This window comes from Barbus barbus (genome assembly GCF_936440315.1).
Source record: "Barbus barbus genome assembly, chromosome: 31".
NCBI classification, from domain to species: domain Eukaryota; kingdom Metazoa; phylum Chordata; class Actinopteri; order Cypriniformes; family Cyprinidae; genus Barbus; species Barbus barbus.
Window position 1 is genome coordinate 15,550,477 of NC_136759.1, and position 11,405 is coordinate 15,561,881.

Here is an 11,405-nt window from a genome sequence, read left to right on the forward strand (position 1 = left end):
GCAAGCTGTTAGCAAATCTGGCCCTATATGTCTTCTGGATTACGTAATCAGATTCCAAAAATGAAACACTTGTAATTAGATTATATTAAATTTTTTCACTATAGTACTACAACTATTTTATTGATTACATGATTACAAAATCAATGGCCCTTTACACTCTTAAAAAACAAACCATAGCATGTAAATTATCTGTTTTGTTTCTTTTCATAGGGGCGTCCTCTTGTACCTGCATAGGCAAAAACCGTGCATTCCAGCACTCAGATGGGTCGTGCTTGTGTAAGACCGGTTTTGTCTTTTATAATGAATTAGACTTCAAAAGCTCCACCGCAGACAGTGAACTGGACTGTCAGCCTGAGGTGAGATGTGTGCACTGAAGAACAGCTCTGTGTTTCTTCAGTACATTTGTGTGATAAGACAGTAAGGAGCTCTTCATTCTATGTAGGTGAAGAGGCGCTGTGGGGCAGGTCAAGTGAGACTGGCCTCTACGCTGGAATGTGTTTTCCCATCCACCTACTCCTGTAACGTCACATGTGGACCTCAGGGTGGGACTTTGTATGTTGGGATGGGCATGTAAGTTTGTTGTTCCAGTGAGGAGGGAGTATTCTGTGTATTATAATGTTAACACTTTACAGTAAGGTTCAAGTAGTTAATATTTTAGGTATCATTAACTTAGAATGGAAATACATTTACAGTATTTATTTATTTCGATTTTTATGCTAATTACTACATAGAGTGGCATTCAAAAGTTTGGGGTAAATAAGTTAGTTTTTTTTGACAGAAATTAATACTTTTTTCAGCAAGGGCACATTAAATTGACCAAAAGTTACAGTAAAGACATTTATATGTAACAAAATTAACAAATAAATGCTGTTCATTTGAACTCTCTATTTATTAAAGTATGCCTAAAAATGTATTTCGACTGTTTTCAACATAACCATATTAGAATGATTTCTGAAGGATCATGTGAGACGATGATAATGGCCATCTAACCATATTATCCTTTACATAATGTGGTGCACATTATTAAAATTTAACCACTACGGTTCCATATAGTGATTCATGGCTAATGATGTTTTCTCATAACGAGAGGTTTGTGTTATTTTTCTGCAGTTGTCACTGCGATAGGTACGTGTCAGCGGAGGAGCTGTGTAACTCTTCATGTGTGTCCACACTGCCAGTGCTCTCTGCCAGACTGGATACAGATGGACAGCTACTGTTGAGAATCAAAGCCGCAGATGAAAGCAAAACCTGGAGCAGGGTGAGATCTGGACTTGTTAAAAAGACAATTCATTGTTATGTCTCAGTTATTATACTGTGCTGCTTATTGATGTGAACTCATACTAAATATAACATTGTTTCATTTTTCTCTCAGAATATGATAAATGTACTGGGACCTGATATTCATGTCAAGAACATTGGAAAGATCCACTTCGTCCAGTTTGCTCCTGAAGGAGTGTTTGGCTGGATTTTAAAAGACCCCCTGCTCATTGATTCTTTAGTAAGAGGTAAGCTGCCAGTGTTTATCTGACCTCCAGACTCAAAACATTTTGCCCAAATCTTTCATCAAAATAATCCAGAACATATCATTTTAATTTAAAATCCAAACTTTTGAACAGTAGTTTACATTAATATTTACTACAGTTGTATAAATTGACAATGTATTCTGATAAAACATAAACATTAACAATGAACAACAGTACATTTATAAAATAACAAATAAATTAATAATTGCTGTGAAAAGTTGTTTATTTGTTCATGATACCTAATGCATTAACTGATGTTAACGAACTGAACTTTTATTGTAAAGTAGTGCAGTTATTTTAAATTTTACTACACGGCTCTCTGTAATACTTAATTCTGATCGATTCATGTATATTTGATGATTGTGACTGATTTTCTATTCTTTTTATTTCGTATTCTGTGCTAGTTCTATGCTGCTGCATTCTCAAGAATGTCAAATAAATTGTAGATCAGTATTTCACATTTATTTATTAGCTTTTAAATAAGCAGAATCATTTATAGTCAACTGGCCATTAACACACACCAAAAAACCCTTCAAGATGGTACAAGAACACCTTGTCTGGGTTTATTTTGTGGTAATGACTGGCTAACTGTACATTATGCTTTCATTAAAACATTAAAGCTTGCAGTATTTCCTTTCAGAACCAGTTGAAATTCTGAAGAGAGATTTCAGGAAGAAACGACATGCTGATCAGAATGAGGTTTCTGAGCCTCTTCCACGGATCCCAAATCCCATCGCATGTCTGTCCCCAAATGATATGCTCATCTTTCAGCTCACCATCAACCACACCAGTATGGCTTTGTCAAATTCAGCACTAATACTGAATATACCTAGTGGTATGTATGTTTCATGTCATTCTGTGAATTTAGACCGCCACTACAGTCACTTCCCAGTGTACCAGAAGGACCACCTGTTCAGTAGTAACCCTGGCTGGGATTTTGGGGCATTTAGACGTCTGCAGCATCTTGTCAAACACACACAGCTAAATTCCAGCAGGTAAGACTAGATAGGTATATCACATGTAGCTTTCGACACAGATATGCGGCTGATCTGCATTGGTTTATCTTATTAGATTTGCTCATGTGTTCATGGAGCCGGGAAAGTATGTGTTCTTGGATAACGCAGTGCCGGACTGGAGTCTGATAGTGGTTGTGAGTGAACAGGGCTCTGAGTGCAACCCCACAACGGCTGCATTCCAGCCAACAACCCCTGCACAGCTTGTGCGACATGGGATTGTTAAACAACACAGCTTAAACCTCCTTCCAGACTGGGGGCTTATCACAGGTTGGGTGCTTTTGAAATAGAAAGTGGGATTTTTCTTGCTAAAAGGAATGGTTAACATACTGTGCTTGGTGTTTCTCCATAGGGATCTTGTCTCTGTTGGTGTTGCTGATAATAGTGTTGACAGCCTCTGCTCTTGTCTTGAGGCCTAATCGGTCCAACCTCATCGCTCAAGGGAGGCCAAAGCCCAAGTGGCGCAGCTTGGGTGAACCCAGTGTTCCTATTGAATATGTTTATAATAAAGAAAGGTAAGTCAGCTGCTTATTGCTGAGGTGTCTTGATGTTTGTCAAAGGGATATACACAAGTAGTTTGGGACAAGAATACTAGGGATGCAATGATATTACAATTCTGACAACTTAGCCAATATATATACCAATTTGTGTGTGTGTGTGTGTGTGTATGTAATGGCTGATAACTGATAAATTATTATTATTATAAAATCAAATTAAAAATAAAACTCTAAAAACCCAAATAAATTATTTTAAAGGATACACATAAATATAGTTATCGCAGCATAATAATGTATACAGTAGTATCAAACATAAACATTAATTTTGAGATTTGCTAAAGATTACATTTAACAGTGTTATTAAATTGTTACTAATTTTAATGTTATGAGTGTCCGATAATGGCAGTATTGTCAAAATGTGAGAAAAAAGCATGTACAATCAAATATTGACCAATATAGCCTACAGTACACTATATTTGCGGTCAGTAAGATTTTTTTTGTTTTTGAAAGAAGTCTCCTATGCTCACCAAGAATGCATTTGTTTGATCAAAAATACAATAAAATCAGTAACTTAATTTATTTTTGTGATGATATAGCTTAATTTTCAGCATCATTCTTCAGTGCCACATGATCCTTCAGAAACCATTCTAAAATTCTGATTTTGTCTTCAAGAAACATTTACTATAAATGTTGAAAACAGCTGTGCTGCTTAATATCTTCTTAGAAACCTTGTTACATTAGCAGATTAGCATTAGCATATCCATTTTTAGCAGATTAGCATTAGCATATCCATATTGTACATTATATTGTTGTGATGCCTAAATTCACTTGTAGCATGTAAAGCAATCAATAGCACATGGTGCAGATTTGAGTGTGCTTTGTGTCGTGTTGTAGTGTGGACGGCTCTGAGCCACTAGGTCTGAGAGAGGTGGGAGAGGGAGCAGAATCAGAGGAACCTGCTGTTTGCAAAGGAGGTAACTGACAATCATCTGAAATGTCTGACAGCTGATAAATATACAAAAACTTTTCTGAATTCTGTTGAATCCCATATTGACGTGAAGGTTTCAGAACTACACTTATGGAGCTGGAGGAGTTTAATGTGAAAACGCTGTATGACAAGTTAGAGGATCAGAATTTACATCTGGCATCCCAGCTGGCAAAGCACCGCAAAGACACACAGGAGTTTTACAGGAAAATGTGCCAGCAAATTGATGCTCTGGGGGTAAGACAGAAACAGGAAGTCAACTGAAGATAAGAAATGCATCAAACATGGAAATAATGATCATAACATGATCAATCTCTGTAACTAATTAGTTTGTACATCTTGTATTTAGGACACACTAGAAAATATGGAACCCTCAAAACTGAACCAGCTGAAAAAAATACTAGACAATGAAGTTCTGATGAAAAGAGAAACTGCTCATGGTGAGACTGAAGTTTGCTATAACTCGAGCCTTACAAGTGTATATACAGTCTTAAACAGTCACAGGTCTGTGAAAGTGTTTGTGTTTGCACCAGAGCCGTGTATGGGACTGATGGAGGCCGTGCTCAGATCTTTGGAGGGAGTGCTGTGCAGGATGAATGGGGGGGTCTGGCAGCAACAGGACAGCACAGCAACAAACAGCCACAGAGACACTCGAGAGACTGAACTTCACACCGGATACACTCAGGTTACTTATTTCAGTCCCTTAAAACAACACAGAGCCATGGATTACCAATGAATGCACATACTGTAGTAGTGATATTAAAAGTGATGTAAAAAAAAAATAACTCTGTCATTATTTATACTCTCTTGTAAGTACAGGTCCTTTTCAAAAAATTAGCATATTGTGATAAAGTTCATTATTTTCTGTAATGTACTGATAAACATTAGACTTTCATATATTTTAGATTCATTACAACACAACTGAAGTAGTTCAAGCCTTTTATTGTTTTAATATTGATGATTTTGGCATACAGCTCATGAAAACCCAAAATTCCTATCTCAAAAAATTAGCATATCATGAAAAGGTTCTCTAAACGAGCTATTAACCTAATCATCTGAATCAACTAATTAACTCTAAACACCTGCAAAAGATTCCTGAGGCTTTTAAAAACTCCCAGCCTGGTTCATTACTCAAAACCGCAATCTTGGGTAAGACTGCCGACCTGACTGCTGTCCAGAAGGCCATCATTGACACCCTCAAGCAAGTGGGTAAGACACAGAAAGAAATTTCTGAACGAATAGGCTGTTCCCAGAGTGCTGTATCAAGGCACCTCAGTGGGAAGTCTGTGGGAAGGAAAAAGTGTGGCAGAAAACGCAGCACAACGAGAAGAGGTGACCGGACCCTGAGGAAGATTGTGGAGAAGGACCGATTCCAGACCTTGGGGGACCTGCGGAAGCAGTGGACTGAGTCTGGAGTAGAAACATCCAGAGCCACCGTGTACAGGCGTGTGCAGGAAATGGGCTACAGGTGCCGCATTCCCCAGGTCAAGCCACTTTTGAACAGAGAAGCAGCACTGGACTGTTGCTCAGTGGTCCAAAGTACTTTTTTCGGATGAAAGCAAATTTTGCATGTCATTCGGAAATCAAGGTGCCAGAGTCTGGAGGAAGACTGGGGAGAGGGAAATGCCAAAATGCCTGAAGTCCAGTGTCAAGTACCCACAGTCAGTGATGGTCTGGGGTGCCATGTCAGCTGCTGGTGTTGGTCCACTGTGTTTTATCAAGGGCAGGGTCAATGCAGCTAGCTATCAGGAGATTTTGGAGCACTTCATGCTTCCATCTGCTGAAAAGCTTTATGGAGATGAAGATTTCAATTTTCAGCACGACCTGGCACCTGCTCACAGTGCCAAAACCACTGGTAAATGGTTTACTGACCATGGTATTACTGTGCTCAATTGGCCTGCCAACTCTCCTGACCTGAACCCCATAGAGAATCTGTGGGATATTGTGAAGAGAAAGTTGAGAGACGCAAGACCCAACACTCTGGATGAGCTTAAGGCCGCTATCGAAGCATCCTGGGCCTCCATAACACCTCAGCAGTGCCACAGGCTGATTGCCTCCATGCCACGCCGCATTGAAGCAGTCATTTCTGCAAAAGGATTCCCGACCAAGTATTGAGCGCATAACTGAACATAATTATTTGAAGGTTGACTTTTTTTGTATTAAAAACACTTTTCTTTTATTGGTCGGATGAAATATGCTAATTTTTTGAGATAGGAATTTTGGGTTTTCATGAGCTGTATGCCAAAATCATCAATATTAAAACAATAAAAGGCTTGAACTATTTCCGTTGTGTTGTAATGAATCTAAAATATATGAAAGTCTAATGTTTATCGGTACATTACAGAAAATAATGAACTTTATCACAATATGCTAATTTTTTGAAAAGGACCTGTATATGTCATTCTTTAAATTTAAGGCATGTTTCAAAATGATTGTTTTATCCTTTTTTGATCGGATCATATTATAGCTTTAATCATAAAAGTGGTCCATTTTGTTCTTTTGGGCTGTGCTGTTAATGTGAACTAAAACCATTAAAAATTATTTTTGTTAATTAAAATAAAGTTGAAAATATACGTTTTCATTTGTTAACATTAATGAACTATATTAGTTAACATGAACAATAATTATATAGCATTTATTAATGTTAGTTAATATTAAGTTCAAACTTACTAATACATTATTCAATCTGTTAACATTAGTTAATGTACTGTGAATTAACATGAATATGAGTATTTTTATTAACATTGACAAAGATTAATACATTTTGAAATGTTCCCTACGTTTCAACACAAAATGAAATAAATTAGTTATAAATAAGTGCTAAAGTAGCACAATTACTAAAACTAAAATAAAAATAAAGCTAAAAAAATCTTAATCCAATAGAAATAACAAAAACATGTAACAAAATAACTAAAGCTAAAATAAAATAAAAACTACAATAGTATATAAATAATCCTAAAATAACACTGCTTTTTAACACCTCTTTTCAGTGAATCGGTTCACACACAACCATTCATTCACAAATCAATATAGATGCATCGGTTTACAGCTTTTGTGTTCCACAGGGGAATAAAAATCAAACCTTTTCGAGTGAGTACATAATGACAGAATTTTCATTTTGGCTGAACCATCCCATTAAGGTTTTCTGTATCATTTTACAGTTTTCACCTGCAGACATGTCAGAGTTTAAAGTGGGTGCAGATACAGAGGCAGCTTCCTCAGATCCAGGTTCGACCTTGATAAAAACCAGTTTGCAGTCTTTGACCCAGGGCTCCTGCTGTGCTTACAGTACATGCTCTCATCTGTCAGGTCAACAGCAGAGCACCCTCGCCTGCGTGAGTGAAGAGGAACTGGCCAAGTTTGTGTCTCTGACGCCTCTGTCCAAAACACTGCAGGAAATAAAGGAATCACTCCAGACTCTCGCCCACACGTCCAAGACAGAGGACGGTCGGTTCACATTTGTGCATTTGGATTCAGTGAGCTAAAGTAGAACTGCACTTTTAATGAATTATGTTAATATATAACAAATATAAAAATTGTATTTATTTATTTAAAATACATTTTATCTATCTATTGTATCTGTTTTGTGTGCCATGTAAGGTCTTCTAGTCATTTCAGAGTTTTGACCTACATCTGCTTTCTCTTCTTCAGTAATTATCAGCCCAGCAGAGGGTGAACCATCGCACCTGATCCCTGTTGCCCTTGACAGCATTTCCCCACAGCATTTCGCGGTCTTCCTGTTTGGCTGCCATGTTGTGCGTTTACTGAGCAGAGCTTGTTCCTTCCCCCCTGTCGTGCTGCTATTGGCCAGGACAGTGCCAGTGTCTCATTGTGATAACCTTCTGGCCTACTGCCATAAAGACTTTTATTACGACACAACCAATCAAATTCTGTACATCCTAGAGAAGAAGCTTCAAAATGCTGGCCAGTTCATCTCCATTCTCTTACACTCAATGGCCTTTATAACTTCAGGTAAGAAATATTGCCATAGTCTTTGCTAAATAGTTGTTTACTGTAGCCAAACTGTCTACAGCTTTCTTGGTAGCACTGAATTCTACAGTCCTGTTCCTCATGTACATACTATGTACTTCAAGTTCAAGTTCAAGTTGAGCTTTATTGTCATTCCGCTACATGTGGGGACACAGTGGAACGAAATGTCGTGCCTCGCAGGACCTCGCTTACTTATTATAGTAATTACAATAACTTGTTAATAACTAGATACTAACCCTGAAACTACCCCTACCCCATGTAGTTAGCTTATATTACCAGTACTTTCTTAGGTAGGTACATTTATAAGTATACTCAGTAAGTACATGTAAGTTCATGTACTGAAAAATAAAGTACAACCGCTTTCTTTTAACTTTACTTAAGAAGGCAAGTCACTTAAGAGCACAATTTGTTTTGAAAGTAATCTCTTATGCTCAGAAGGCTGCTTTTATTTGATCAAAGTACACAAGTAAGGCTTATTATTTTCTAAATGTCATAATTGAACTACTGTATAGTCTAATCCTGGCTTAACCTAAATCCTGTCTGAGAAAACAGGCCTTAAAATATTAATTTATTTTAAAAAAAGTAACTGACTTTTAAACGGTAGTGTACAATACATAAAAGATACTAATACACAAAATAAGACAATTAAAACATATAAAATAGATCTAAAATGCTTGTTTTTTGTTCTATAAAAGCTTAGATAAAGAGATCATCTTTCAGTAACATCTACAATGTTCTCCAAACATAAAAAAAACATGAAACGTTTTTCTTTTGGCATTTCTATTTTTTACAGGCTCAAAACCTCTCGAATTCATAAAAGCCTTCCACTTGGTCATTTCAGCATTAAGCATGCAGTTATTTCATCACTCTTTCACTGAGGACCAGAGGAAAGGAAAGGTAAGGCTCGTGTTTGAAATATATATTAAATCCAGGGAAGAGCTATAACAGACTTTCGCTCACATGTTAGATGGATGAGGAAAACACACCGGAGGCCTTTGGAACATTAGTAGAGGACTTCTTCAGTGTAAAAATACCTACTGAAACCCATTTCACTGAGCACCTGCTGGCAGAGAGGTTAGTATCCAATCTGAGGTGAGATTATGACATTAAGAATATATTAAAACATTCACTTTAATCGATTTTAGACTTCAAGTATATAAATGCTTCAAGTTGGAACAGCTCCTCCAAGAACTAAAACCAACTCTAAAAGACAGACATGAAGATGGTGAGATATTTTGAGAGCGATTTTTAACAGAAAACATTCTTAGCCTTGCAAACACCTGAACACTGGTACAATTGTGGGTCTTTTGTGCACAGGAAGAGGGCAAACTGGCCTAAAGACTCAAGTCCCAGTGAGTGAAAGCACGTTTTGCATGTTATGTTTTATTTATTCTGAAGAGTGCACGTGTATAGAAATATCTCCCCTGTGCTTCAGGTGCTGTGTATGGAAAGAGAAATAAACAAACTTGATGAAGTTTACCAGCAGCTCTCCTCTGAACTCCACAGGGCAACACACATACGCAGCCCACCGGAGAAGAATGAACCCAGGTTTGACAAACCGCTTCAGGTAACAGCCAGTCATGGAGACCCCTATACAGCCCCCACTATATTTGCAAGAGGGCCAAATGAATTTACTTTGTAAAATGTATTTCTCACCCCCTCTATCTGTGTCTCTGATGCTCCCCATGCTTGCAGGATCAGCAGGTGATGCTGGAGCTGCAGAAGTGGACAGTGGATCAGAGACTGAAGGAGATGAGAGACAGGCTTTCTAAACTGAGCTTGAGTCCTAATGAAAACAGACCGGCTCATGGCACAGTCCTGGCTCAGGAAGCCAGCCAGACGCCCAGCAAACACAAACCAGAGAGTGGAGGAGCAGAGAAACAGACACCTGCTACAGGACAGTCCAGCAACAAGAAGAAGCAGAGCAAGCGTATGGACAAAGATGAGGAAAAGGGTGTGACTGCGTGAGGAATAATGTCTGAAGATGGTTTCTTGTCTTTACACCGTGTTTGTGTAACTGTAATGTTTATTGTACAGTTATGATGAGCAGGGCAAGATGGCATAGAAACAGAAACCAAAATGTCCTTTCAGTTGTCACTTGTAGATGTCATTGCTTTTTATGACAAAAACTCACAAGGAGGAGATGGATTTAACGTTTAACACCCCTGGTTTAGAAGCAGTGTTATCCTAAACAACTTAAAACTGTGAATCTTTATGGTTTATTTTTAATTTTCATCAATGTATGCATATATTTACACTGTTCAAACTTTTAAGGTTGGTAAGATTTTTTTAGATGTTTTTGAAAGAAATCTCTAAAGGCTGCATTTATTTGACTAAATATATGGTAAAAAAAAACAAAAAAACATTAATAATGTGAAATATTATTACAATTTAAAATACTGTTTTCTTTTTAAATATATTTTAAAATGTAATTTCCATCTTCAGTGTGACATGATCCTTTATAAATCATTCTGATATCAAGAGGCATTTTCAGTGTTGAAAACAGTTGCGCTGCTTAATATTTTTGTGGAAACTGAGATACATTTCTGTTCAGGATTCTTAAATGAACATACAGTTCAAGAGAACAGCATTTAATTGAAATATAAATCTTTTTGTATTATAAATGTCTTTACTGTCACTTTTGAAGAGTTTAATGCATCATTGCTGAATGAAAGTATTCATTTACATTTATTCATTTAGCTGACGCTTTTATCCAAAGCAACTTACAACTGCTATATATGTCAGAGGTCGCACGCATAGAGTCTAAGTGTCTTGCTCAGGGACACATTGGTGTCTCACAGTGGATTCGAACCCGGGTCTCTCACACCAAAGGTATGTGTCTTATCCACCGCGCCATCACCACCCCATTTATTTAAAAAAAAAATCTTACTGATCCCAAATTTTAAATGATAATGTATGTTTTTATTATCATTCATTTGAACATGATTTAAAAACTAAATGTATAAAAGCAAATTAAAGATATAAAACACATCCTCTTAAAAAAGTGTAATTTCTTATGTGTCAATACAAGAACCAGGGAAAATGTTACTAATTAAACATGCTTTGCACTTCTGAGCAGTAATAGCATGTTTTATCTGGACTTCATCCTCCGGTGCTTTTCCAGTCAATAATCTAACAGTTCATGCACGTTCATGCTCAGAGCCAGGCTAAACTCTTTTTCTCTAGGGGGAACAGACTGTGAACAGATTGGGATGGAGGGTGAGCACTAGCTGTCATCAACTGCTATCAGTGTTACAACTCTCTGTCCTTGAGCTGATACGCTCAAGTAAGTTCCATTGGCTGTGTGCCGTCTGCCTTTATTGCTTTAGATTAAACAAACGCGGCATCCAGGGCGGACTTTCCACTTAACATACCTGTCAGACTCAGCGTACTGCTG

The 11,405-nt window shown here is 37.4% G+C and overlaps 1 protein-coding gene across 1 annotated transcript; it reads left to right on the plus strand.

Annotated features, from left to right (window-relative positions):
- The first annotated feature begins 2,600 nt into the window (after positions 1-2,600).
- On the plus strand, positions 2,601-11,006 carry LOC306851328 (uncharacterized protein). Its single transcript, XM_079387486.1, has 15 exons — positions 2,601-2,806; positions 2,889-3,051; positions 3,928-4,007; positions 4,095-4,255; positions 4,368-4,458; positions 4,552-4,703; positions 7,180-7,246; positions 7,328-7,465; positions 7,670-7,990; positions 8,802-8,905; positions 8,976-9,082; positions 9,154-9,233; positions 9,326-9,360; positions 9,444-9,575; positions 9,704-11,006. Exons 1-15 carry the CDS (start codon positions 2,611-2,613, stop codon positions 9,974-9,976), a joined length of 2,100 nt encoding a protein of 699 aa, XP_079243612.1. The 5' UTR covers positions 2,601-2,610; the 3' UTR covers positions 9,977-11,006.
- Positions 11,007-11,405: the final 399 nt, after the last annotated feature.